Source organism: Podarcis tiliguerta (genome assembly GCF_965153285.1).
Source record: "Podarcis tiliguerta genome assembly, chromosome: 1".
Lineage (NCBI taxonomy): Eukaryota > Metazoa > Chordata > Lepidosauria > Squamata > Lacertidae > Podarcis > Podarcis tiliguerta.
Genome location: NC_139534.1, coordinates 51,855,105 through 51,882,985, shown reverse-complemented (window position 1 = coordinate 51,882,985; position 27,881 = coordinate 51,855,105). Strand labels below are relative to the sequence as shown.

The 27,881-nt window shown below is 45.9% G+C and overlaps 1 protein-coding gene and 1 long non-coding RNA gene across 2 annotated transcripts in view; one reads left to right on the top strand and one right to left on the bottom strand.

Moving 5' to 3' along the window:
• Positions 1-19,624, top strand: part of WNT10A (Wnt family member 10A) — a 48,173-nt gene extending 28,549 nt beyond the window's left edge. The window contains exons 3-4 of the mRNA XM_083441535.1: positions 4,642-5,018; positions 18,286-19,624. Coding sequence (XP_083297661.1) covers positions 4,642-5,018; positions 18,286-18,753 — 845 coding nt within the window. The 3' untranslated portion in view covers positions 18,754-19,624. The remainder of the gene's footprint in view (positions 1-4,641; positions 5,019-18,285) is intronic.
• On the bottom strand, positions 356-27,641 carry LOC310678214. The gene is made up of 3 exons (XR_014511698.1): positions 27,540-27,641; positions 8,624-8,679; positions 356-404 (listed from the first exon to the last, which is right to left on the bottom strand). It is a non-coding gene; the product is annotated as an uncharacterized lncRNA (long non-coding RNA).
• Positions 27,642-27,881: the final 240 nt, after the last annotated feature.

Sequence of the window (27,881 nt, the reverse complement as noted above, 5' to 3'; positions counted from 1 at the left end):
CTAAGAAAGAGCACGTTGCTAAAGTGGTGGTGACCAGAAAGGGTTATTGCCCTCTGTTTTCTAAATTAGAGGTCTAGTGCTGTAGCACTCTTCCATTTTAAGCCATAGGTGGACAACATGTGGCCCCAGCCTCATTTTTGGTAGCCTCCCAATATCTCCCCCAGTTGCCACAGTCTTCTATCCTACTTCAGTTCCTTCTTACATTTTCTGGCTTTTTATAGTGTTTCTCCCCTTTTCTATATAGGTCTAAAGCAATTAGAAAGAGCAGTATTTTATTTGCTAAAACTAAATGTCATTAGTTACTCACTTTTTGCTGGGTTGTTGGGAAGGAACTTGGGAAGGAACTCACCACCCCCGCCCCCCGTTGTCTAAAAACTTTTGGTAGGCTGTTGCCATGTGTATATCTAGCAAAAGGAGAAAGGATTACTTTCACTCGCTTTCCAAAAAAACCAAAAACTGCACTGGTATGTTTTACTACTGAAAAAATAAACATCACCTCTGTATACTTCCATCAAACTCGGTGGAGCTTACCTGCATAGGTTTGGGAATTCTAATTGAGATAGCCATGATGAAAATTGAAGAAGGGTGGTCTTTGTTCTGGATTGGTCAGAAAGTTGTCTTAGCACTAGAACAGGGTTATAAAATGGTACCTGCTACAAAGGTTATAGTGAATGTGCTGAACTGTGATAGGTTCACCATCCTGATAACCAGCTAGTGCCTCAAAAAACAGGCAGAAGAGTAGTGGCAAGAGCATCTACACTGGTAGATGTTTTGCCTTCTGCTTTCAAAAGTATCTGACCTTCTGCAGTAAGGAAAAAAAGATAGAAGCAGCACTAGGGAAAACATGAGAGGATTCTAGAATGTGCGTGAACAATGCATGCCAATTTGACACTAAATGCTCAGTGAGGAAGCAACCTGGTTCTGGCCTCTGGGTTGTTTCTTCTTTGGTGTCCTGTTCAGGTCATGAAGAAGAGTCCATGGGGGCAGTGGGGGGGGGGTTGCAAAGCAGCACCAAGGAGAGCTCCTAGTGAGCAACATGTTCCAACAGTGTCTGAGACCGTAATGAATCCTTTCATGCTTTGGCAGTTGGGGAACCCCATGCTGGGTTCCACCCCAGCCTTGAAAAGTGGGTGGTCTTAAAGGTTCAGCTCTTGGCCTGGAGGCTTGCATTTTGCTGCCCCTACGGGAGATCATGCCAGACATGCTGCCTGTGTTTCCCCACAAACTCTGTGTATAGTATGAGGCCCCTGGGAGGTAAGTATGCTGGTCCTAGGCAGTGATGCAGTCTCTGGTCCAATCTCAGGAGTTCCCAGTTAAGGGATCTCTGTCTTCTTGGTCCCAGAATCTCTGGAATCTTATGCTAGGATACCCCTGGTTCAGTGGTGGTGCTTAGTCCCAGCGCTGCCTTGGTATCACTATTGGTTCCTCAGCCTTTGAGGCTGTCATGATACCACGGTAGCAATCACAGTTGCCCACCTGGGAGAAAAGCTGGGAGCAGAGGCTGCAGACAGAAAAATCCCCTTTGACACATTAAACCTGGGGCCCTTAATGTAGTGTCTGTGGATGCAACAGTACCCTCAGACACCTTTCTTGGAACCTGCCACAGCTTTCTGCCCATCTTGTTTTTTAATTGAGTGGTTTTTTAATATTTACTTTGGGAGATTTGGTGAGAGGGTGCATGGTTGCTGTTTGTTGGCAAGATGTTGTCTGTTTTGGTGGGGTATTGGTGTTTTGTTTGTGGGGTTTTTTTTGGGGGGGGGGGTTCTAAGCATTGCCAGTTTCTCTTCTGTGACGTGGGTATTTTGTGTTGCCCATTTTGATTTCTTAGATTTACAAATGCATCTCTGACTTCCCAAAATGTTGGGGAGCCTGCATTAAACAAACAGGTGTCATTGGGGCCTATGGAATCCTCTTGGCTGGTTCCGCTGGGTCTTGCTAAAAAACTGGGGTGTTTATAGGATTGCTACCTCTCCTGGCAGATGAGTTGTCATTGTTCACTTGCATATATGAATAGAGCTAAATGTGTGCAAATTAAAATTCCAAGGCTTCTCATTAATGCCTGTCTAAGCCAAAACAACATACTGGATAGTTAGGAAACTGGTTAGCCTGATTTACTAGGCCAGATAGCAATCAGCTTATTGGCTGCTTCTATTGTCCTAAATAAAAGCCACCAACTCCTCATAAACACACTTAATCACAAGTCTTATCTATCTGATGTGTACTTGCATACTTCATAAAACACACATACTTAATCCTTCGTGCATAGGATATTTTGTCACGGGGTGTGTGTGTGTTCACGTGTGTTACTGTAATATTGTAATATGAAACCTTCCCTGGCAGCAGACTTTTGAGCAGAGTTTGTCTTCTCTCATTGATAAACTTAGTTCTGGAAATTCCCCTCTGCACAGTGAAACAATGATGGGCTATGGGGATTGCAGCCTGCAGCTTGTGCTGTGGGAGCTTGCGTGACTCCAGCGCATCTCAGAGAGTATAAACAAAGCCAAAGCCAGAAACGTGCTCTAATTATAGCTGGCAAGCTTTGCAATGGTGAGAGACTCTGTGGTGCCTAAGAGTTCCCATCCTCACCTCCCCATTCAAATTGCTCGTAACTGGAGGGTTTGAATGGATCTCCAAGGTCAGCTAGTACAACTCCTGGCCCCAAAGTTTGGCCTCTGGCAGCAGCCTGAGATCTAAGCAATAGTATGACACCAGAGCACAGGAGACTAAAGGACAACTACCTTAACACTGCACCCCTGTGCACTCTTTTAGCTTAGGAGTGAGGTCCATTGTGTACAGGGAAAATAATTTCTAATAAGTAAGGTAATAAGCAAGCATAGGCCTAGTCTGCTTGTTTATTTAATATATATTCTACCTTTCCCCCAAGTTGTTATAAAATATGAAGTGGTCAAAAACAATAGTTAAAAATACAACAAAACACATTTAGAACCAGCTTTAAAATACGGATTGCCCAGATAGCAGTCCAGTGGTCAATGGACTCTGCACCTAGTTTTCAAAGGTTGGTTTAAACAGGAAGCTCTTTGCCTTGTCCATTGCTGCAGTGGGCCTTAGTAGGATCTTCTCACCCTGGCATGGTGGTCTCTAGGGCTTTCCACGCTCAAAGCCCAGAATGCTGGATGGAACTCCATTCTGGAAAATGTAAGGCAGCAACTACCATGGCTGCCAAAGAGGTCTTAGCTCTTGAATCCTGGCAGAGGAGAGGAAAGCAGTAACTGCTCCATGTTTCTGTTTCTGTCTATCTTGGTCAGGTGGTCAGTGAAGGACCTCTTGTAGCAGAGGGAAGAGGACTGTGTTGTGGAGACTGAGGCTCAGTACACCCCAGAGCATTAACACCCATGGGGTAGTCATAACTCAGGACTATTGACCGGTAACCTCAGCGTAGTAGGAATTGTGCATCATTCAACAGAGACTGAAGCAGGTGACAAGAGCAAGAAATTGCTACAGATTTGGACAGTGAAAGTGTGGAGCTACAGCTTGTGTTCAGATCTGACTAACCTGTACCCCCATGTTCAGATAAGCGTGTCAGGAGGAAGCCAAGAATACACAGGCAAGATCCTGTTTTCCCTGTATCTCCTTCTCCCATAGTCCTCATGCTGCCTAGTACAGACTCTGTCTATAAAGTCACCAGCCTGGCCCCTGGCAGAACAAATTTTAATAGCTCACTTGATCACACAAATGAAGTGGGCTTGGGGGAATAAATTTATTCCAGTTTGCAAACTCATTCTTCCTTAATCATCTGGAGGTGAACTCTACTCACCTATTTCACAAGCGTGGCCTAATGTGATGTGAAGCAAGAGTTGTGGTACGGGAGCCAAAGAACACTCCTCTCCCAATGTGCAAATATAGAGGTCTAGGAGCTAATCACCCATGGAGGCGACAGGGACTGTTTGACAAGATAGCATTCACAGGCCTTAGGCCATCAGACAAGGGGATGAACAATCAGGCAGTGCTTGAGCTTTGAAGCTGAGCAGCTGTCTGAAATAAAAGGACACCAGTCCCTTATCTGTCGTCCTGAGGGGCTGGGATCAGAACTGCCGCCTCATCTTTATCAAGGAACATAGTTTGTTGTTTTCCTATGGGCCAAAAGACAGTGTGATATGGAAGATCTATGATCAGGTCTCCAAATTCCTTTTTCTTGGTTAAAAGCAGCTGCTGGGGAGTGGGGCTGGATAAAGGGTAGGGCTGTGGTGCTGAAGAGGGGCTGGTTAACCCTTCACCTATCTCCAAAATCTCTTGCCTGAAACCTCTGTTACTTGAGGGGATAGGATTGCCAAAGGTGTAAAGTGCTGTGTTTTGTGCTGTGACTTGAAAAGGCCATGCCTGTTGGAATGCCTGCTATATGTGTCTGACAGCAGGGGGCCACAACAAGGATTGGGGAATCTATCACATTCCAGGTGTTGTTAGACTCCAGCTCCCATCAACCCCAGCCAGTGTGGGATGAAGGGAGATGTAGCCAAGCAAAATCTGAAGGGCAATGCCTTTCAGGTTTCGCCATCCCTGGAATAAGCTCATGGGCAAGCCGTTAAGCCTTCACACAACTGTACTGTGCAAGTGCAACGGAGGATCTTATGTGGGTGGTGAGCATTGCAATGGTGACTAAGTGAAATGTGCTCTTTCTTGCAGGTTTCCGTGAGAGTGCTTTTGCCTATGCCATTGCAGCCGCAGGGGTGGTACATGCTGTCTCCAATGCATGCTCCCTGGGCAAGCTGCAGGCATGTGGCTGTGACCAGAAGCGCCGTGGGGATGAGGAAGCTTTCCGCCTCAAGCTGCACCGTCTCCAGCTGGAGGCCATGAACCGAGGCAAGGGGATGATGCATGGAGTGCACTTGGAACACATGCCAGCTGAGGCCCCAGGCCTGCAAGACTCCTGGGAGTGGGGGGGCTGCAGCCCCGATGTGGACTATGGGGAGAAATTTTCCAAGGACTTCTTAGATTCCCGGGAGACCTACCGAGACATCCACTCTCGCATGAGACTGCACAACAACCGTGTTGGCCGGCAGGTGAGCTGAAAGCGCAGCGATGGGTTGGGTGGGGAGTTGGAGTCAAGGCTTGGAAAAAGGTTTCCAGGAGGGAGTCAATAACCCAGACAGTTCCTGATCTATAAAAATAAACAAGGCTGATCATTCCAGCTCAGACACTCATCTACCTGGTTGGTCCAAGATGGTTTGTACAGGGCTGGCGTAACTGAGAAATGCTGTCTGCATTTAATGTGATGGCAACTTCTGATTCAATCAGATTCAGACTTCAGTCAGGGCTTATCCACACTTACCTTTTGCCCTGCTCTTTCCAGGCACAAGTCTGTGCTTAAAAGCTCTGTGTCTGAGCATTTGTTTCCTTTTTCTTTTTTTGCCCTGGAGCTTTCCCCTCACCCACAGTTTAGCATTCAATGGGAACAAACATCAGTTTGGGGTTTGGGCATATTGCTGTTTGCTCTGATTGAGCTTTAAAGAGCAGGTTTTCATGGGGAAAGCTCCAGAAGGGTGGGGAGAAAGGGCGCTTGGACATGAAGATTTAAAGCGTGGATCATGCCTGGAAAGAGCGGAGGAAAGGTAAGTGTGGATAAGCCCTCCTATAGTGTACTGTGCTTGCATTCTGCCAGTGTTTGATCCCTGCCTGGAGCAATCTGAGAACCAAGAGCATCAATTGTGGTTTGCTTACCAGCAGAAATGATAGCATGGTAGGGCCATCCTCATCTCTGCTTCCCTGATGCACAGCTTCTCATACTTGCATTTTAGATGAAGCAGAAGTGTGGAACGTGCAAGAAAATTATGGTAATTCAGGAGATTTATTGTTCTGTTTAACTACTTAATCCATAAGAAAAGGCCCCATTGCTCTGCATACTCAAGTCTGATTCCAAGCTCACTGGAAAGCAAATAGAACACCCATGATTAGAAGCAGTTTACTTCTAGTCACTGAATGCTTAGAGCAAACAGGGCATGGACTGTATTCATCTATTTGTTGACTATTTATCCCACCATGACTAGAATGACTATAATGTTATTCTTTGCTTATGAGACTGACATGACATTTGGCTGGACATAATGTGCATGAGAATACTGGAAGAGATGGACCCTCTGTTTTCTTACACTGCTTGGTGAATTTCTGCTTTCCATAAGAAGTGATCATAGATCTGGCTCCAGAATTTCAGCAGCAACCTGCCCAACATAGGGATGGTTTTCAAACCTTGATACCTTCATGAGTGGCACAAGGGAGCAAATTCTTAAAGTAAATATAGAAACCATGTTTTCACTTTGGCCATAAGAAGAGCCTTCTGGACCAGGCCAATGGCCCATCTGGTCCAGCATCCTGTTCTCTCAGTGGGTGACCAGATGCCTGTGGGAAACCTGCAAGCAGGACCTGAGGACAAGAACACTCCATTCCTGAAGTTTCCAGCAACTGGTATTCAGAAGCATGTAGCCTCTAACACTGGAGGCAGTGCATAGCCTCCATCATGGCTAGAAGCCCTGAATTTGTCTAAAATTTACTAGCTAAAATGTATGCATATCTGATATGCACAAACTGTACAACAACCAGTTCCAGCACTATATTTTCCTGGTGTAAACTGCCTTGTGAAATGGAGCCTGTAAAGTGGCAGCTGGTGTTGCCACAGTCAGCCCTTTAAAATCCTGTCCCTGTGAACACACAGACACCGTCTTCCTTGCACAAAAGTAGCTCATGATGATTAAAGCTGTTGATCTGCTTAATGATCTGCATGCACATCTCTGAAATTGCTCTGTATTCAGAATATTTGTTCACGGAGGAACCATCAAACTGCAGGTAGTAGAGATACTATCTGTACATGCATCTGGCAAAGTGGATTCTGGCCCATCAAAACTTACGCTACAATATATTTTAGTTTTTAAGGTGTCAAAGAATCTTTTTTTCCTGCATGGCACATACTGAGATGTAGATCAGCCAGTGCAGTAACCCCCATCTTGGAGAAGAGCATTTGTGAGGTTTCGAGAAAAGCTTGATGCAGTCAAGCACATCATTCTGCTGATTTAGGTTTGAATGCTAAAATACTGAACAGTTTGAGTGGGTGGCCACCCATGATCTGAGCTAGGTTCAAGCCTCTACATTCCCCCACAACTAATAGTTCTACAGGAAAATCCAGTGAGAGTTACTATTACTAATTCATTACCTGCAACTAGAAAGTGGTTTTATAATAACAAAAGATGGATGAAGAAGTTAATTGCTAAGGGGAAAAAATGGCAATGAACATTTTCAGTGGAAGTAAGCCTAGCAAAAATTGTGCAGTCATCTCTAAGCTGTACAGCTGGGGAGGGCCAACTTTTTTCTATTGATGGACACATTTGAGGGTCACATTCCCGTGGGAGTAATCTGTCAGACAGCAGTAGAGTCAGAAGTGGGTGCAGCTACTCCCTTTCTGTCTTTTTGCCACCCACTTCTCCCCCTCCCCTTGTCCTTTTCCACCTGTTTTTTCCATTTGCCACTCACATGAAGTTGGGCCAAGAGTTGCAGATTGCTCACCTGCATTGTATAGGTACACCTATCTGATCTGATGCACCCATTTCTATTATAATGCAATCAGAAAAAAGTGGGATGTCTGCATGGACTTGCCCACTCCCTTGAAGAGAATGGGGAAGCCCCTTAGAGGCAGGGTGCTTCCAGGTGATAGGTTTATTGAGCACTCATTCTGATTTGTTTTCAGGGAGGTTAGATGACATTGCATCAAAGCAAGTGTTATCCCACACTTGCTTTGATGCAGTGTCAGTTAACCTCCCACACTTTCCAGTGCATTATCCCATCACTTCCCTTATTTCCAAAAGTCTTATCTTTTGGGAGGTGGGTTTGTTAGTTGACTTTCTAATCAACTATAATTGTACAACCTGAATTTGATGGTATATGAATCCTACCTGAATCTCACCTGAAAATGGCAACAGTCTGGAAGTATTAGGCAAGCATTTGGATGGATTAATTTATGCAGCAAGATGATTGATCGGAGGACTTCTTAAGGCAGGCATGTCCAGAGTCCGTTTCAGGGGCCTAATCCGGCCCGCCAGTCTGTTTAATCTGGCCCTTGTGGCAGTTTATTTCCTGGGGTAAAATCCTAAAAAAAAGGTCAACAACTTTGGTCGGCCCTTTGGTCAGCCCTCACGGCCCTTCACTTCATCAAATCTGGCCCTCTTTGAAAAAAGTTTGGACACCATTGTACTTAAGGCTACTATCATTGCTAGACAAAGTTCTTCAGCAAAAATAGCTTGCACTTGATAGCTGTGAACAGAGCTGTGTGTAATCTGTGACCACTCTATGCAAATGTAGAAGTAAGCATTGGAGACACCTTAATTTCATTTTAACTTCAGTTGTTTAGGTCAAAATTCAGAACCAGCACTTTGAATTGTTCCTGGAAAGCAGCAGGAAGCCAGTGCAGGTGTTCAAGCACTAGTATAATGTGTTCCATATTTTAGAGAGAAAGATTACTTAACAATGCATTTTTTTGTAATTTAAGAGAAATAGTGTTCTAATTATAGCTTAGTGCACCAGACATCCTCAAGGGTAGTATATGCAAGTGGAAACTGAGCAGTGCTTAACATTGCAAATTAAATAATATAGATGCATGACTGCAGACAAAAAAGCTTGTTACCTTAAAATGACTTCTCCCAGCACATTCACTTCCTCTATTACCTCTCAGTCTGCATCCTAAAAAGAAATGTTCCTAAAAATTGCATCGCTGAACTCAGAAGACAATCTGCAGTACTTTGGGATTGTTGCGCATCATAACAGCCTTCAGTCTTTTGCTCATCAGTTTATTTTATGATATATGTTTAAAGTACCAATTACGTGAAGTGGCCACAATGTATGTATGGTAAATTGAACTCTATTTTGGATTCACCATTCCTAACTATAAAGTCAGCCCCAGTGAACATCAGTACTTGAGATACATCACATTAGGATAGAAGGAAGCCCGTGAACTGTGTCATGTTACTTATAAGTAATCTCAAAATAAGGTATACAAAAGAGATGTCCAGTCGTATAGGGTCAACTTCTATTTATATGAGTTCATCAATTGCAAGTACTGACGGCTGGCACATCCAGATCCTGAAAGTGCTCCAGTGCCTTACAAGAATTTTCTAGAAGGGGTCATGGGTGGCTTTTCTGCCTCTGCATGACTTTGATGTGAAAAGCCATACATGGTGAAGCTTTGCCTTCTGTGTAAATCGTAAAAGGTGCAGGAGGCTTCTCACACAATAAGCAGGTATGCAGTGAGCTGGGGAGTTGGTCCAATAGGACTGTTTTAAGAATCCATCGGAAAAGCAAGTGACTGTCCCACTGATATATACCACTGAGAACTAACTCACGTATGTGTTAAGCAAGACCACTTCATGCCAGCACTGCCAAGGGCTGCTGCAACAAACAGCAGTACAAGCCTTTGAGAGGCAGAGACATGAGAGGGCATCAGAGGAAGCAGGGAAGGAAGGAAAGATGGACAGGGGCAGGCACCCCGACCGCACTGGTTGAAAATCACTGGCCTGAAGTGTTTTCCTTTCTCTCTATCATTCCTTTGAGATGGAAAGGTAAAATCTGCAGTTCAAATGCCCTTGCTGTGTTGATATAGGAGAAATCTAATCCAGGTTAATGACTGCTAATACAGGTTAAGCCTTCCTCCTGTAAACAAGCCTGCCCTAACTCTGACCTTTTGGCTCCTTGACAAGGGGGAAGGAGCCCTGCACTCGCTGCCTAATCCATCAGAGTCAGACCACTCTGCCACTGCTTTGTATCTGTGCATTTAGGAGAACCATTGTTCCACCAAGGTTGGTACAAGAATCAGTGCTTTTGAAATCCAGGGAAATCGAGGTTATGTATGGGATACTTGGATGGAACAATATGCCCAGGCTGATCATGGAATCTCCTTTAAAAAAAAATAAAACAATCTGTTGGGGGATAAATGATGTATAATATATTATGACGTATAAGATATTATGCTTCAGTGAGGAAAGGAGCTGGATCCCCAAGAGTCGATAAATCTGGCTGCTAATGGCAGCCAGAAATTTAATTCTAGTGACCAGCAAGGAAAGCCTTGAGTGTGTTCTGCCAAAGGGTTACCCATTTTTCAAAACACTGGAAGCAAAACAAGGAGGCAGAAAGTGTCTCTATAAAAAAGATGTTAGAGTGAGTCCCATGTTAGGATCCAGTATCAGTGTTAGAAGCTGGTGTTGGGTTTTCTTAATATTGATGTGGTCAGTGGTGCTACTCCGGTGTGTGTGTTTGTAATTATAACCTGCATGGCAGAACATCTGTGAGCTTTTCACAATTTAGCACACCTGAGGTATCTTAACAATTTAACTAATTAGCAGGGCGGAGTTTACCTACTGCACCGAATGCAGTGATGTGATAGGGTAATTGTTTATTTGAAAACTGTATTTAAGTTGATCAAGTGGTGTAGTGTGTACTGTTATAGAATACTGGTGAGGAGTGGTGTTGAGAAGAGGTGTTTTGCAGCTGTTTGATTATTATTTAAAAATAAAGTAAGCAAGATATTGTGGGCAAGTTTTTATTCCATCGCCCCAGTAACTGCGTAAACTTGGTTGGCAAAGAAGGTCCAACAGCTGGGAAGGAGGGATTGCTACAAACAGTGTTAGAAACTGAGATATGAAAGCTAGAAGCTAAATGGCACCTTAAACCTAGGTTATGGGCACAACAACAGAATGTCTAGGTGCCCTTTTTTATAACAAGAATACAAAGCTGAAAATGAATGAACTGCAACTAAAATACTATGTTCATTTTTCACATGGTCTAGTCCTTCCCCTGCCCACCCCCCTAATATTCTTAAGAGGGTCTCTTCTCCAGTCTTCGCACAATAGCTGGAAGTGGGGAGGCAGAAAAAGGTCTTCCTTTCTTTCCACTCTGCAGTTTTAATCTGAAATCTTAGGCACAGTACTGCACCCAGAGCTCAGAAACTGCTTACCCTAATGAAATTCTCTGTTGCAAAATGTGCCTAGAACAATGGGAGTTTGAACACTGGCTACAAATGCACCTTGCCCATTGATCTTCGCTTTGTGAAGCTCTTTTGACCAGTGGCAATTAAAAATAATGCACTTATTATACTCCTGTGGAGCAGAAAGGCTCACCTTGTTGCTAGAACCAGTGTTTGACTGCTATATCCAGCCAAAATGTGTGGCTTTCTTTCATCTCTTAGGACTAACCTGAAACTGCTTTGAAGCAGGAGAATGATGGTGTGTGTGTTTGTGTGTACATGATATCAGTGTGTTTGATAGGTGTGCAATGAGAAGACTATGGTCACTGTCAGGAGACAGCAGAGTAAGATCCAGGCAGCACAGGAGCCACAAAAGGCCCTGTCAAAGAGGCATATATCCAAGAATGGTGATTGGGCCTGGCAATGACACATGGCAGCTGCAGTTTGCATTACATTGACACCTAGGTACCCCAGCTGGGTTCCGGGACTGCGCTGCCCACAGTGCCCCAATGTAGTATTTCTACAGTGTATTGAAATGGTGTATCAGACTTAGCCAGTGGGCACTGATCACAGCACTTTGCTGCCTACCTTATGCTATCATTGGGTTACCCTCACTGGAGTTTACTGGCATAGGACGTGCTCCACAAGAGAGCATTCTTCAGAAAAGACCTTTCAAACCTGTAACCTGGCCCTCAAGGTGATAGAAAGGGTTTGTTCTTATGGTGGGTTTTAGAGGGGAGACCTGGGAGGGAGGAATGGGACATCTCTCAGTTGCAATTTAATAAAGTGGCAATTCTACTTAATATGAACAAACTAGGCATATTTTGAGGAGCCCTAATAGGATTTTTTAGAACTGGCCCATGATGATGGGATACTTGTCCCCAATTTCTTACCATGTTAAGCATCTTTTTCTTTAAAAAAGCATTTTGATTCCCTCTGCCCTTCTCCCTCTTGAGACCAGTTTTCCACTGGATGCTTTCTTTGTGACCTAAAGGGTAGAATAACGGGAGTGAAGAAACTAAACCTTGGCTCCTACCAGCACTATTCAAGGAGACCCACATTCTGGCCTTCTCCTACGAAGCCTTTCCTGGAACGTGCTGGTGGGTGTTCCACCCACTTGCAGAAACTGTCCCTTGCTGACAGAATTGCAGTAGATCCTTTGCCAGAGAAAAGACTCTTCGTGGTTTGTTTCTTTAAAAAGAAAAAAGAAAAAAACCCACTACAGCTGCAATCCTATATATACACTTACTTGGAAGTAAGTTTCATTGAACTTGGTGGGATTTTCATCCAAGTAAACATGCAGTAGGATTGTACTGTGCAGCTGTTCTTTGAGATTAGGTGTCCTTTGAACAGTTGTACTTTCAAGCTCAGCGTAATGGGCTGGAGAGTGAGTGGAGGTGGGGGAGAGGAAGACATGCCCCTGCCTGGTTGCTGTGAATGACCTTTTGTTATCCCCTCTGCATGGTATAGACAGAGCTCTGATTTAGGAAAGATGTCTCTGGAGGGCTTCTCTGAGGGGGAGCAACATTGTCCTCCCACAGGTTCCTTCGGGAAGCCCCTGCCTTGGGCAGGATGGGAACTTTGTTCCCCAGCACCCTTCCCCAGTAGGGGAAGCACACAGGAAATGGTTTCCAAACCACTAGGTGGGTTGCAAGGGGGATAATGGCTCCAGCCTATTAGTGCTCTGTAATTTGGTGCTAATTTCCTTTATTACAGTGTTCCTGCATAGCAGGGGGTGGTGCTTGCTGCTTTCGGCATGTGTGGTGTGTGTGGCTGATCTTGCCATCAAATCTGTGCAAGCAGTGGGGCTAGCACTTGGTGGGGAGATGGCACTGGCTAGCTCTGCAGGCTGATATCGTGTGCCTGCCCTGGCCCCTTTTGTCTCCCTAAGAGGCACGGAGGAGCTTGCTTGGCAAGGCAGCCCGTGCTGCAGCTGTGCTTGGTTAAGGGATGGATCTGTGGCAACTGGCATTGCTGTGGCATTAGGAAAACTCTGAGCTACCAAGGCGAGAGCTGCACCCATGAAGGACATAACTTGCCTTGCTGGATCAGAACAAAAGTCCCATCTGGTCCCGTCCTCTTGTCACCAGCCAGGTCACCCTGGCAAGCTCCTAAAAAGGCTCTAGCCTCTCCCTATTCCTTGCTTCCAGCACCCATTAATCAGGGTTATATTGCCCTTGAATATGGAGCATCTTATTTTTTAAAGCACTTCTGTCTCAGGTTGCTAGAAGTGAAGGTGACCTGCTGCACAGACCCACACCTACCCCCTTCAGACTTAAAGCCATGTGCTATTATGTTCTGCTGCACTCAATGCTGTTTCTGGATATTTGAACCAGTCCACAGTAAGGAAGAAATAAACCAGGCAAATGCTTGGCTATCTGGCCAAAGAGTAGGAGACAATGGGTGTGGGCTCTGTGCTAAACTTGTGTGAACAGAAGTCAAGATAGCGCAATCCAATATGCTGAAAGTTGTGTCCAATGGAAACAGGACTTTTGGTACACAATTATATACAATGGTACCTCTGGTTAAGAACTTACCGTAATTCATTCCGGAGGTCTGTTCTTAACCTGAAACTGTTCTTAACCTGAAGCACCACTTTAGCTAATGGGGCCTCCTGCTGCCTCTGCACCGCCAGAGCATGATTTCTGTTCTCATCCTGAAGCAAAGTTCTTAACCTGAGGTACTATTTCTGGGTTAGCGGAGTCTGTAACCTGAAGTGTCTGTAACCTGAAGCGTTTGTAACTCAAGGTACCACTGTGCAGAATAAACAAAGTCCCATTTTCTCCCTCTACACATGCACTTGCCTGACAATTACTATAGCATGCATGCAGGAGCAGGTGGCATATAGCTAAATGGAGCCCGTCTGCACACTTAGTGACTTGCCATAAAAAGTGTACTATGGGCTGCCAGGAGCCTGATAACACTTGTTTTTTCCCCTACCTGGGACTGCAGGAGCAAGATGATTGTCAAAACACCTGGTAGGTGTACCTCACTGGTACACTGAGTTTGGCTTGGTGGGTAGCAAACTGTTTCATTCACACACACACACACACATACACACACACAGACATTGGCAGTTTTCCTGATAATGTTCTTAATTCGCTTATGGTAGAATCTACTATGTATTGGAATGCCTCCCAGGTGCGCTGATATTAATAGTTTCCTGCTTGCAAACAGAGCAGAAAAGACTGCCGTAAGTCCAAGCCAGTAGCAAGAACAGTGTATAAAGAACTTTACAGCATTTGTTCTATTTTTCCCAGCGAGGTATATCATGCTGAGAAATGGTGTGTTGCCAATTGCCCCTCAAATAGGTTAAATAGATAGGCACAGACTTGCAGCTGGGCTTCCCAGGGCCCCCATCTTGTCCACTCTTGCCTGTTGTTCCAAGAACAGACACAAGATAGAACAGTTATTGTTGTTTCCTGACGTTGTGCTTTGAATAGCCATTTGAGGCAGACAGAAATTCATAAGGTGGAGCTGTGTTCTTGCATGCCATGAAGCAGCAGTGAAAGGCAAAGAGACTATGTGGGTCCATTTGTAGGATCTGCCCCAGAGACTATAGATATGGTGTAGGGTGGCCAGATTCCAAAGAGGGCAGGGCTTTTGCCCCTTTAATAGTGGTGTCTGGGCTAAGTGGCATCAGTTTACTGTCAGTCGCAGCTCTCTCCTGCCTTCGCCCACCCATTAGGAAGACGGGATTTCCCAGGCTGGAGGCAGTCACCTCTTCCCTGGTTGGAACATGCCTGCCTGACGGTCGGGGAGGTACAAGCATACTCCACCACTGCTCCAGGCCTCAGTACACATAACAGGCAGGGGGCCATAATCCTGTACCCTCCAGATCTTAGAGGGAGGGAGCAGCATGTGATGGGCGAGCTGCATTCAAGCAGCAAGTAGGCTTCTCTGCCTAGCAACCTATCCAAACTTGGACAAAGAACATTCCCTCTCTCCACAGCACCTCCCACCACCTTTGTGCTTGGGCTTTTCCTTGGGTAGAAGCAACCTCACACAAGGGCACTTCCGCCCAGGAAGCCAGCAAAAGGACATCCTTCACGAGTCTTTTCACCCACGCATCTTGAGCCAGGATGAATCCAGCATTAAGCCATCCCAGGCTGAGGCTTGTTCCACTTATTTAAAATGATCTTATGCAGGGAATCACACCTCGGGTGCTTCTTTCCAAGTTGCCCATCTTTATTCCTAGAGGAACTCATGAGTGTTAGCTTAGCCCCCTGCCCTTTACACCAAAGCCACTGCTGACCCTCCCTCCCAGTTGCTTTCTTTTCAGGCATTCTCCTCCCAATATACTTGGACCAGCGATGGGGTACCTTTGACCTGCCACATGTTGCTGAACTACAACTCCCGTCAGCCCAGCATGTGTGATCCATAGCCAAGGATGATGGGAGTTGTAGTTCGGCAGCAGCTGGAGGGCCAAAGGTACCCCACACCTGACCTAGGCCTTCCAAGCATACATGCAAGGTTAAACAGAGAGTTAACTTAACCTTCAGGGCCTCATTACATGCCAATCAAGTGGAAGCTTCTGTTGTACAATATATCTAATTCTCTATTAGCCCCAAGGTCTTCTGCATCCCAGTGCCAAACCAGTCATCTTAGCTGGATCCAAACATAATATGAGATAGATGCTACGGCCGGACCCTCTAGCTCAGGGGCAGGGAATCTCTGGCCCTTCAGATGTTACTGAACTCCTGACAGCCCCAGTCACCATGGCCAATGGTCAAGGATGATGGATGTTGCAATTCAGCAGCAGCTGGAGAACCAGTTTCCTCCATCCCTTCTCTAGTTGGTGATTCCACTCCCACCCCCATCCCTGGTGAATCTCAGCTTCGGGACGTTTTTTCCTAGTACCGAGAACACATTTGAACATTCAGTATAGGTACCAGGCAGGTGGGCAAAAGCATGCTCCCTCAGGATTCTGGAGATGGTTGGCCATACAATGAGTAGGCAGCTCTTCCCTGTACTGGAGAGAGATCATTTATGCTGGTTATCCTGATGAGTTTGCAGCAGTCTGTCTTTCTCCCTGTTTTAGCTTTAAACCTCTTGTGAGTATATTCAGATATTTCAATGTTCTCTTCTGTATCAATCCTTTCTTCTTTCTCTCTGCATTGCTGCTTAGACCCTTCTATCTACAGTTTCCAGCCCTTTAATCAGTCCTAAACTTGCACTCTCTGTTCCCTGCATGGATCCCATTTCTCGCCCTTCCACCTGGCAAACAACTCATTTTCTCTGTTTTTACTCTGAAGAGTCTTGATTGACCCTGCTCCTTCCCCTTTTTCTTTTTCTTTCCTCCCTAATGTGTCTCGTTTTGATCTTCAGATGATAAACTTGGGCAGGGCCCACTTTAATAACAATAATCATTTCAGTCCAGAGTCCCAGATGGAGCTTCAGATCAAGTAAAACTCAGAATAAACACAGTTGCAATAGTTAGAGCTTGGGAAACCAAATCAGGATGTTGAAAGTTACATTTCTTCTCGCAGAACCAGAAATTTGGAATCCAAAACAAAACTCAAATGTCTCTTCTGTGGCCTTTGTCTATGCAGTTGCTCAATACTTGGAAGTAGTATACACACACACCTTTCCATTTGAGAGGGAGGGGTGATTACACATTATGCTGTGCATATTTGCAGCTTCAATTTTTTAAAATTGCATTTTAGCTTTAGTTTTTTCTTGCAGAAATCAGGAAGGCAGCTTTTACATTTCTTGCCTTTATAGTTACAGAAAGGAACCTTAGTGCCCTGTGTACTTCGCAGCAAGACTCCAAAATAAAGTGTGTTGGGGAGGGGGAGATAAGTACCTTTTTTAAAAGCCAGCTTTTTTCTCTTTCTTTTTAAATGAAAAGGTCCTGTGATATGAAGGTTGTCTAAATCTGAGTTACTGATGCATAATTTTAGAGCATCAGCTTCATCTTTCATTCTCACTCTGCAAACAGCCCTACCCTCTTGCAGCCGTGTAATCCCTGACCGCACGTCGCTGCATGTAACCAGGTACAACAGCTGCACCCATACAGGGTTGAACAAACTATCCTCATCCCACCTCTTAATGAACACCATAGCAACTGGGAACAGTTTGGATCTATTTATATGGAATCCTGGGAAGGGCAAATGCCGCTCACACCTACATCCCACATGCGGAAGGACCTCTCCTCCCTCCGTTATAGGTGACAATGATTAATCACATTATTGAAATTCAGATGTACCAGGCTGAGTTCAAGCTGTTAGAGCCCTTAACAACTTGGGACTAATTTTCCTAAGCCTTTCCCTCTATGTGCCTACTGGATCACTTTGATCTGTGTTACTTGCACTTTTTACAAGTGCCGTTGAATGTTAATTCTGCACTTTTGTGTGGCGGCTGTGTCAGTGTGACTCTGGAACTCTCTGCCTGCTGACAGTGTGACTCTGGAACTCTCTGCCTGCTAAAGTTGAACCAGTGCAAACATTAATTCAGGTTTTCCACAAATTGATGTTTGCTCCAATTGGGCTTTAAAGAGCAGGTTTTCACAGGGAAAGTTCCAGAAGGGGCAGGGGAAAGGGCACTTGGACATGGAGCTTTAAATCACAGTGTGCCTGGAAAGAGCAAAGGAAGGGGAAGTGCGGATGAACGTTTTGATACCTGTCTGGAAAAAAAAATGTTTTGGCAAGCCCATCCAGACGCATGATTTAGGGCTAATCCATACTTCCTCTTGTTCTGCTGTTTTCCCCTAGGGAAAACCACTCTTTAGTGCTCAGTTGGAGCAAATAGAAATTTGGGTTTCCCCCAGATTGCCATTTGTTCTATTCTATTGCTAAAGAGCGGGGTTTTCCTTGGAAAGGAGTGGGTCAAGTGGAAAACTGATGGGATCTGTGCTTTCTTAGGGACGGCACAAGCGGAAGTGTGGACGAGCCTGCAGTTACATTTGTGTTAAACAGTTATTGATACTAACACTGTTTGTAATGATGCTTTTGTTTATATTTGTTTTTAGTATGCGTGTTAGCTATGTTTTATATACAATTTTAGTCCTGTTCTTTCAACCTGGAAAGTTGGGCTGCTGCTGTATTCAAGATTTGTGCTATCCGGCTTCGTGAAAGTAGCAGTTTGAGCTCTGGTGGCTCTCCTTGGCCCAGCAAGATGAAGCAAGCTATTGGAGAACCCTTTGTGTGGCCACTTGTTTCAACTGGGCAAAACTGCATAGAGAGCCCTTTGCCCCAGAAGCATACACTGGTTCCAAGGGATGACAAATGCCCATTGGGAACAAGGTGTGCTAGAGGGGAATACAAAACTGCAGTGCAAGGCAAAGCTTTAGCTGAATTCTGCTAACCACTGTCTGCTTGTGCCCCTGGCAGGTGGTGATGGAGAACATGCGGAGGAAATGCAAGTGCCACGGCACCTCGGGGAGCTGCCAACTGAAGACGTGCTGGCAGGTGACCCCTGAGTTCCGCCTGGTGGGCTCCCTGCTCAAGGAGCGCTTCTATGGGGCCATGCTGATCCGGCCCCACAACAGGAACACAGGGCAGATGGAGCTGAGCCACGCCCGCCAGAGGCGCCGGGCCGGCATCAGCGACCTGATCTACTTTGAGAAGTCACCTGACTTCTGCGAGCGGGAGCCGGCACTGGACTCCATGGGGACGCAAGGGCGCTTATGCAACAAGACCAGCCCAGGCATGGACAACTGCGAGAGCCTGTGCTGCGGGCGGGGACACAACATCCTGCGGCAGACGCGCAGCGAGCGATGCAACTGCAAGTTCCATTGGTGTTGCTTCGTGGCCTGTGAGGAGTGCCGGCTCACAGAGTGGGTCAGCGTCTGCAAATGAAGACCGTGGCCCCTGCTGGACGCTCCAGAGACTCTGCGGTTTCTACTGGGCACAGTGGAGCCCTGCAAAAAGCAGGAGGCACGGCTTGGGCAGCCTGGCACGTTTGTGTTTCACATCATCTCCCTGGCACTTCCTCTCCTCCTTTCTGACTTGTGCATGAGCACTCAAGGGGTTCGGTTGTACATGGGCGTTAGTCGCGAGCCTGGCACCTCTGAAGCACAAAGAGCTGCACACCAGTGGGCTTAGCTGGAATCCCTGACATTAACTCCAGCTGCTTCTGGCCACTGGCATCTCCAGCTGTGGTTCGAAGGCCCAGGAGACACCTACGTAGGTTCCTTCTGCAGAACCTCACTCAGTCCTCCCCCAGTGATGTATCTTACAAATCCCCACTGGGATCATTCAGGTGGCAGGCAGCCCTTACAGAACAAAATACCTGTTTTTTCTTTTTTAAAATCCTGGGTTGAAATCATAGAATTGTAGAGTTGGAAAGGGACCGCAAGGGTCATCTAGTCTAACACCCTGAAATGCAGGAATCTTTCACCCAACATGGGGCTCAAAACCACGACACTGAGATTAAGAGCTTTGTGCTCTACCGACTGAGCTATACCAGCTGCCACATTTCACGTTGGACCAATTCAAGACCTGTTTTGGTTGCCGTTAGTATCTTTGTTATTCAGGAGAGAGAAAGAGAGAGAAATTAAAAATGCTGAGTTTGTTTAAAATAAATGTTTCTAGCAAGAGATTGAAGGGTGGGGGCACAGAGACCTCTGACTCCAGTGTCCCATACAGGCACTGTAGGCATGTAGTATGATGGTAACTGTGGTTGGTAAATTATTTTATTATTGTGAGAATAAAAGTGAATCAGAGATGGTGTGTGTCTGAGGGTGTAATGATGGAGACATGAGATTTGTTGTTGGGTGAGGCCTAGGGATTTGCATGGCATCTCACAATAACTCACATGCGGGTGCTTTGGTTTATGCCAAATCTGCAAAATGGAACTGCGGGGAAAAGAGCACATGGGGCCCCCCTGGAAAGAAACATGCCAGTCTCTCCACCCAAAGCTCAGCAGTTGAGCTCCATGGCACTCATCCTGATGGGTGATCCATCAGGCAGCCTTCACACTGGGAATGTTGTATTTATGGTCTCAACATGCATGGGCTGCTGAGATTATTTGTGTGGGGCGTTTGCCACGGTACTTGCAAATGCTGAGGACTGCTGCTGCAGCCAGAAAATGTTTGCTGGATCAAGGCTGCAGTGGTGTCTCTAATCCTGTCCAAGAATCTGCTGTACTTTGGAAAGGGGAACAGGGGTGGCACTGGGGAGGACCTCAACATTTCCTAATTTGGAAAAGCACAAAAGGAGCAGAATGATCATTTAGTAAGGGAAAGGCTTCCCACACGCCAATAGGGCAGTAGCAAGGCCCTGGAAAGAGTCCCAAGTTACATTGTTCCAAGACAGAAATGACTTGAGACTGGGTGCTCTTGCTTGCTGGCTACGAATGCTCAACGACCCTTTTAGGTGGGCAGCCTGGGGTCCCAACGTATGGGCAGAATGTGCAAAGAATTCAGGGCCTGTGCTTGTGTGGTGGTGATTCTGGTGAGAAGCAAGCTGTTGCATCCTAAACAGCCCTTGTTGCCCGCTTTGCCCTGCATAGGCTGGGTAACGATGAGTCACCCTATTGGTATCTGGTGCTGTCTGATAAATCTCCACCCTGCCTATAATGTTGGCCCTGAGGCTCTGCAAAAGGAACACCAGACGGGAAGGGAAGGGAAGAGTGGGCAGGGTGCACCAGTCTAGCCAGGGGCACGGTGCACAGGCCTCGCCAGGGAGGAGCTCCCTGCAACCTTGTTTCATAAGGCTCCAAAGCGCTACAGGTTGGTTGGTGGTGGGTGGTATCTTGGTTTCACATTCTGGAGCTGTCAGCTTTTATTTATTTATTTAATTAATTTGCACTCAGCCAAAGGTTGTGGGAGGAACCTCAGCACCTGGAAGGCCTTTCTATCTATGGAGGGGGCACACGAAATTCTCTAGGGCCTCTAGATGGATGAATTGGGGAGGGCAGAGACGTCTACCACAATGCTCACTACAATATTGGCACCTCTGGAAGCTTGCCTTGCTAGCCCCTCCTTCCACAAGCTCTCAGTGTGCTCAAGGTGTGCTCAGGCTGCAAGGGGAACTCAGGAGCAGAGTGCCTGTTAAATTTTGTTTGTTTTACTTATCAGATTTTCCACCGAAAGGGTAAATCCTAATCTAATAGCAAGTAAATATGGGGTGGCACTTTGATGAGGCTGCCGTCATGTTGATGTGGATGCTGCACAGAGGCCACAATAAAGTAGTGTGTGGAAGTACCCAGAGCTGCTGTCAAGAAAAAAGATGTCAACCTCAGGAATAGTTTTGCCTTCAGCTGGGTCTTATTGCTGTTCTGTCCAGAAGAAACATATGTGCATGTACATGTACACACAGAGACATCTGCATAGGCTGGCCGTCTTTGTTTTCCATGCCTCTACAAAGTCTTAAGTAGTGTAGCTCATCCTTTAGCCCTGTGAGCTTGCTTGTCTTGGCCTGGTGCCTCAAGTTCCTTCAACTCTCTGCTTATGGGTCTGCATAGTGGTGGTGGCTGGTCTCCGTGAACATTGGTAAGGAGGAAAGCCAACAATAGGTGGAGCCAGAGCCAATGACGGGCAGAGCCAAGTTATTCTAGTCTCTCTGGTTGAGTTCCACATAGGAAAGACAAAGGAAGAGGAAGTTGGCAGGCAGTGCCACCCCCTGGACGGGGTGGAAGTTAGAAGGCAGGCAGGTGGGAGCTGGCTGATGGCAGACTGAGGCTGGTAGGGCAGTGCCTCATTCATCCTCATGGGCCGGCCTCCACTGGGTATGGATTAATCTGTTCTGCTAATCTGTTCCATATGAGTGCAGAGAATTCCCTTTTCAGTCTTGAAACAACTGTTGATGGAGGACTCTTGCTGACTATACTGACCACTGGTGCTGTGTCACAGTTAAGTTGTGAGTTTGATATGAAAGCTTACATCTGATCTGCTAGAGAGTCTAGAATATTCTGTTCAGGAGCAACTTTAGAAACATTTTGTGTCCTGTGCAAATTATGAAGCGGACTTCCCCCACCACTTGCTACTGCCTCTAGTTCTCCTGGGTCCTCCTCACACTTCTGGCTAGATCCTGTGCCATTGCTGGCATTCTAATTCCTCTCTCTTCTTTTCTCCCTTACATGCACTCTAACTCAATCTTTTCTCCCTTGGCCCTGCCAGATGGCTACCCCTACTAGTCTCTCAATGTGCCTTTTAAACTGATCCTTGGCCCCTGAGTCTCAATGTGTGGTTGCTGCTCCCACACCTGATCCATGAGATGTAAGTCTCATCAGTTCCCGGCACTGCCGAGACTGCATCCTGATAGCATGAGCCCATTCGTGTTTCCTTCTCATTTGTATCTGTATCAGAGGCAAAATCTGTCTGATCCTCTCAGTCCTGAAGCAGACCTTCCAAGTGTCCCTATTTTCCAGAGAAAGTCTGGGATTTTCAGAAACCGTCATGGTTTCTGATTTGACCCCGGAATGTCCCACTTTTCCTTAGGACGTCCCTATTTTCATCGGAGAAATGTTGGAGGGTATGCTGAAGCAAACAGAAGGGCTGATCTAGCCCAGTTGGCCGGAGCTGCCTCATGGTAAGGTCTAAGCTCAGTGCCCTCACACACTTCATCCTGCCTGCCCCAGTCCTTAAATGTTCTGGCCTCTTCCTAAACCCATGTGGGATCCCTCTGTTCCCATCAGCATTCTCCACAACCACTTTGCAGGCTGGGGAAAGGAGGTGTGTGTGTGTGTGTGTGTGTGTGTGTGTGCGCGCGCGCGCATGCTGCTGGGGAAAGCAGGGGGGAGAATTATCTTCACACATCAATCACACCTCAGCCCTTTGAACTCAGCATCCGTTGGCAAGCTCAAAGCAAGGGGGTTTGGCTGGGAGCCTGTGATCTCGCTTGGCCACCGCTGATGATAATGCACGTTCCCAAAGCAGCCCTGCCCCTAGCTCAAGCTACTAATCCCGCAGCGCTCACCCCCTGCAACAGCTGCACAGTGCTCACCTGTCCAGCAAGGAACATACACCAGAGGGTGCTTGATATAGCTTGTGAGGAAGGACAGCAGCAGGCATTCTACTAATCCCTCCCGCCAACACATTCACAGACATACATCACGAGAAGAGCCTTGCTGGATCAGACCAAAGGCTCATCTGATGAAACATCAGAACCCCAACTTAAATCAAAATAAATGCTGCAAAATGGATCAAATCTCCCATCTGATCTCACCATATTCCACAAAACACTGGGTGAACTGCCTGCCTTTTTTTTTCTTTTGAACAATTTAATTTTAAAGACTGGAACATGACACATATCTTACATAAGTGCCAGTAAACTAAGTTCTTGCATCCTAGCTTGTCATACAAGCTCTCTAGCTGGTAGAGGTAGAGCCAGTGACAGGCAGAGCCACCCGCTGTAACTGTGACAGCGGGCAGGTGGGAGATGGCTGTGGGTAGACTGCAATGGCCCTTTTGCTCCAGTGGACCAATCTCCAATGCAGTCTTTTGATGTGTCTGAGGCTGTTAGTCAAAAAAGTGATCAGTAAGATTGCTGGGCTGTAAACTGGAGAGGTTTATTTTACCTTTAGCAGTACAGTGGGAAGGCCTGTGCCTTCTCCTTTCTCTTCCTCCTCTGTGTGCCAAAGCCAGTAGCATTCTAGTTTTGTCAGTGGGAAGAAGGTGAGGGACAGAACCCAGGAAGGTAAAAGTGGCACCTCCAGGATGCAATCTGGCAACCTTACAGCAAAACCATTAACAAAGCTGCTTTCTGATCACGTTTTAAAAGAGCTCTTCATTCCAATGAAGCCATTTCCCATTTGATGCTGTTTACCAATAAGCCCAGGTTTGAACAAACACCCGCCTAGGGAAGCGAGTGGCCACATGCCGTGGGAGCAGAACAGACAGCAAGCAAAATCCAAACGTCTCTGCTTCTTTGGGAACGGCAAATGAGAGGTTTTAGCACAGTGTTAGGCTACGTTACATCAAGCACACTGAAGTAACTGCATGACATAGAAGGGTCTTGCATGCGATGCTGTGGTCTCACTGACATCACCTTTGCTAGGATGTGACAGGAGGCACAACTTAGTTGGACTGGTAACAGTGGGGAGACACCAGGCATGCATCTGGTTGCATCTGACAGCACCAAACTGGTGGCACACACACATTATGCACATGAGTTAACGCTATCCTTTGTTACAGTGGGTGAGAGGAAATCTCTTGCATATGGGCAGACCAAGTTCTAGTTGATAATGCATTTGGACGGGTGCAGCTTCTCTCAGTCTAGTGCTGCAGCAGTGGGACAAGCCACACTTTGCTGAAACTCCTTTCTACGGGATCCTCAAAGGAGAATGGCCTTTTTGTGGAATCTTTCAGCCTAGATAAACACTTCAACCTCTTGCTGAAAGTGAATGCTTTGTGGCAAGAGAACTGTTGCCCAGCAGGTGGAGAGAAAAGTACTCTGTACATGCTCACATGTTCAGATGCCCTTTTGTTACCTATGCCTTCATGTGTTCAAGGCCTTGTCCCTGCTACTGAAAATGGGTTCTAGTGTTGAGCCCTGGTAGAAATTCAGTCCTTATTTGTTTGTTTGTTTGTTTGTTTGTTTGTTTGTTTGTTGCATTACATGTATATCTCACCTTTCCTCCAAGGAGCTCATGCTGGTTTACATGGTTAATTTCCTCCCCACTCTTTTATGCTTGCAACCCTACATGGTTGGTTAGGTTGAGAGATGATGACTGACCCAGTGTGTGCCATGGCTGCCTGTGGATTTCAATATGGATGTCCCTAGAGCTAGTATGGCATTCTAACTCAGGGGTTGCCACACGTGCCCACAGAGGCACCACATGTGCCCTCCTTTCCTGGTGCCCACAGGCTCCTCTCCCCTTACTGAAATTAGGCATCAGAGAAGCATTCTGATGTAGCAAATAGAATAGATTGCAATGTGTATGTGGTGCCCACAATAATTTATCTAATTTGCAAATGTGCCCACAGGCCCAAAAAGGCTGGTGATCCCCGCTCTAAACACCATACCCAGGCTTTGCCAAGCCCTGAGTCTAGGGATGTAAAAAGGTGGGCAGTTTGTGTTCCAACTTGTATTTCTTACAATCAACGATGTTTCTATTATGCTGCAGTTTGGTTTCTGCCAAATACAAAGTCTGCAAATTTAATGTAAGTTATATAACTTATCTATTTATGCAACTTACGTAATTCATTTCAATATAAAGGAAGCATCAAAACAGTGTAAAAATGTCATTCATTACACATCATCTGTGGACCTAAAAACAACAGTGATGTGAAGGAAGACCAATCAGATTCACTTTAGTGACTTCCATTTCTGAACACAGACAAACACACTAACTGCAGCAATTTCCACTTCGTTTTCCATTTTTGTTGGACTTCTTTGACAGCCCGACCTTATCAGAAAAAAGATGGCAAACCTATTCCATAAGCACCAGGGTAAGACCAACCTGAGAGTAACAGAGAGCTGGTGGTGAGGCTGTCCCACTGCTCTGCTTAAAGACCCAGAAAACTAGACAATGGGTGAGCCTGTTAACCATCTGAAATGTCATTATATATGGGCTCTTGCCTGTCACAAGCCTCACTGGGGAATCTTGGCATGCACGTTCTTGTGGACTTCCAAGTTGCAAAGCAGAAGTTACATGCTAATAATCTTATGCAGGGGTGTCTGTGTGCTTCAGAAATTGCAAGCATAATCAATGTCCGTTCTTTCCCCCAGACATCTTTATCAGTTTTAAAACTTAGCCCAAACTCCGGTTGGCCTAATTTTTCTGAACTCCAAATTCCTTTCAGTTTCTGGAAAGTTCTAGCACTGATCAGCAAATATTTTTATATCACACTGGGATTTTCCCTTGCTGGAGATCACTGCATCTCCTGGAGGAAGGTAGTGAGCAATTGTAAGAGCTCTCCCTCCCTCCCTCTCTCTGAGTAAGGCTTTTGGTATTTATTCCCTGCTCAGAACACCCATCAGAGGAGAGGTATTCCCCCAGGGGCACTGGCGATGCACAGGGAACGCCCAGCTGCAGACATATTCCATTCTTGCTTGAAAAGGAATCTGAAACAAGGTGGGGGAGCAATCACAGCAGCACCCCAACCAACTCTGCTCCTGGTGTCGGAGGTGACAGGCAAAACTAGCATTAAGGAAGAAGGTTCCCCAGTTCTTCCAGAAGGCCAGTGACACCCTTTCTCTTCTATTGCTCAGGTGAAGAAAATAGTGTTTCCAAAAGAAGGGCTATAAATCAGTAGCTCAAAGAAAGACCTTCCATTATTGTTTCACAAGGCCCAATACATTTTGCTGTCTGAGTTATAGCAGCAAATAGCACCCAGCCCCAAGTCAAGGTGCATAGTAGCTCTGGGATAATTGTGTTATTTTGGCACTTAAGGCAGAAAATCCCAGAAACGTCTCTCCCTGGCAATAAAAGTACAATACTGTAACAGTAAATGAAAACCTAGGAATGCACTGCTCTTTCAATGACATTCAAAAGCATGAGGCTGCTTCGCTCTGCCTAATGTTTAAGGGCTGACCCTGCACAAAGTTTTGACGTTCTGGGTCCTTGGATCGCCCAGCCCCAACTTGTGGTTCCCCACTTCTACTTCCTAATAGCTTTATTCAAAGTGGCTAAGTATTCTCCAGCCTCACCTGTTTCTTACCCTGCTAACCTGATCTCAGTCTTTGACTCCATTTTCCCTTTTGAAGACCCTAAAGCTGCAAAGTGCAAGGTAAAGTTGGCGTGCCTGTCATACCAAAAGTGGATAGGGTAGAGGGAAAGTGGGTGGGAAGGGTCTTTCTCTCACATAATTCATGGAATGGCTTTGTACTTGGAGAACAGCTGGGCGTGAATAAAAATCCATGCCTGTGATTCTCCCCAGAGCCCCCTAAAATCCCACCCTATATGGGGATTTTTAAAATTGCTCGGCATAGAGAGTAGACCAGCTGTGCTTTGTATCATAGCAAGGTCCTTAATTTAGCTGTTTACGGCATACTCAGCATAATGATTAAATCTGCTCTTGGTAACAAAGGAGGTTCTAACATGGCTGGAGAGCTACTCTGGAAAACAAAAAATATAAAGGGGACAGTGAGAAGTCTTGGAAGAAGAAGCTGAAAGTGAGAGGAACATCCCAAGCAGAATTCCACAACTTTGCAGGGTGCACATTTTACTCATAATTTTCATCACATTACCCTAGGGTTTGTTTAATGCAAAGGTGTCCAAATGGTGATTTGTGATTTATGATTGCAAGTGAAATTGATTTAGTTCTGTTTATTTATTGCATTTATATTCCAACTTTTCTTCCAAGGAGCTCAGGGTGGTCGTGTACATGGTTCCTTCCTCCCCATTTTCTCCTCACAACAACCCTGTGAGGTAGGTTAGACTGAGAGACAGTGACTGGCCCAAGGTGAAAATGCCTTTTACTTTAGGTGTTCTTATAACTTTCTCTTGAGAGTCATTCTTATGGCAAATGAATGCATTTACCGCACTTAACCTCCAAAATCAGATACCCCCCCCACCCCACCCCCCTCTCTTTTATAGTGGAAAGCAGTCTTCAACATGCTTATTGCTACTAATAATTTTGCTTAAATCTGGTTAATTTTGAACAAGGCACTTATACTCATTTTTAATTACAAAAATCTGATTTCAATTAAAATTAGACTTAAAATAAAACTGCATTTGTCTCTACTCGGCTCCTTACCCAGCTCCTTGCCTGTATAACCTAGGAGTAACGATTTCTGAAGAAGGAATCATGAGATTGCCGGGGCTGAGCAGGAGATACCTATATGGATGGATTCATGCCCAGTGCCATTAACTTCCTCAGCTGTGCAATCAGGCTGAAGTTCTGGTGCTGCAAAGCAGCTCCCGCAGCTGGTTTGAATCAGGCCTAGCCTATCCAAGTTCGGCCTAGAAGTTTTTGGGCCTGACTGGGCAGCAAAGCCACTGTGTCTGTCGTTGCCATGGAAACTAGGGCAGAGGAGGGGCAGCAGTGTGTGTCAAAAGCTACCGCCTCTGCCTGCTCCTGCTGATCAGCTTGGAGGAG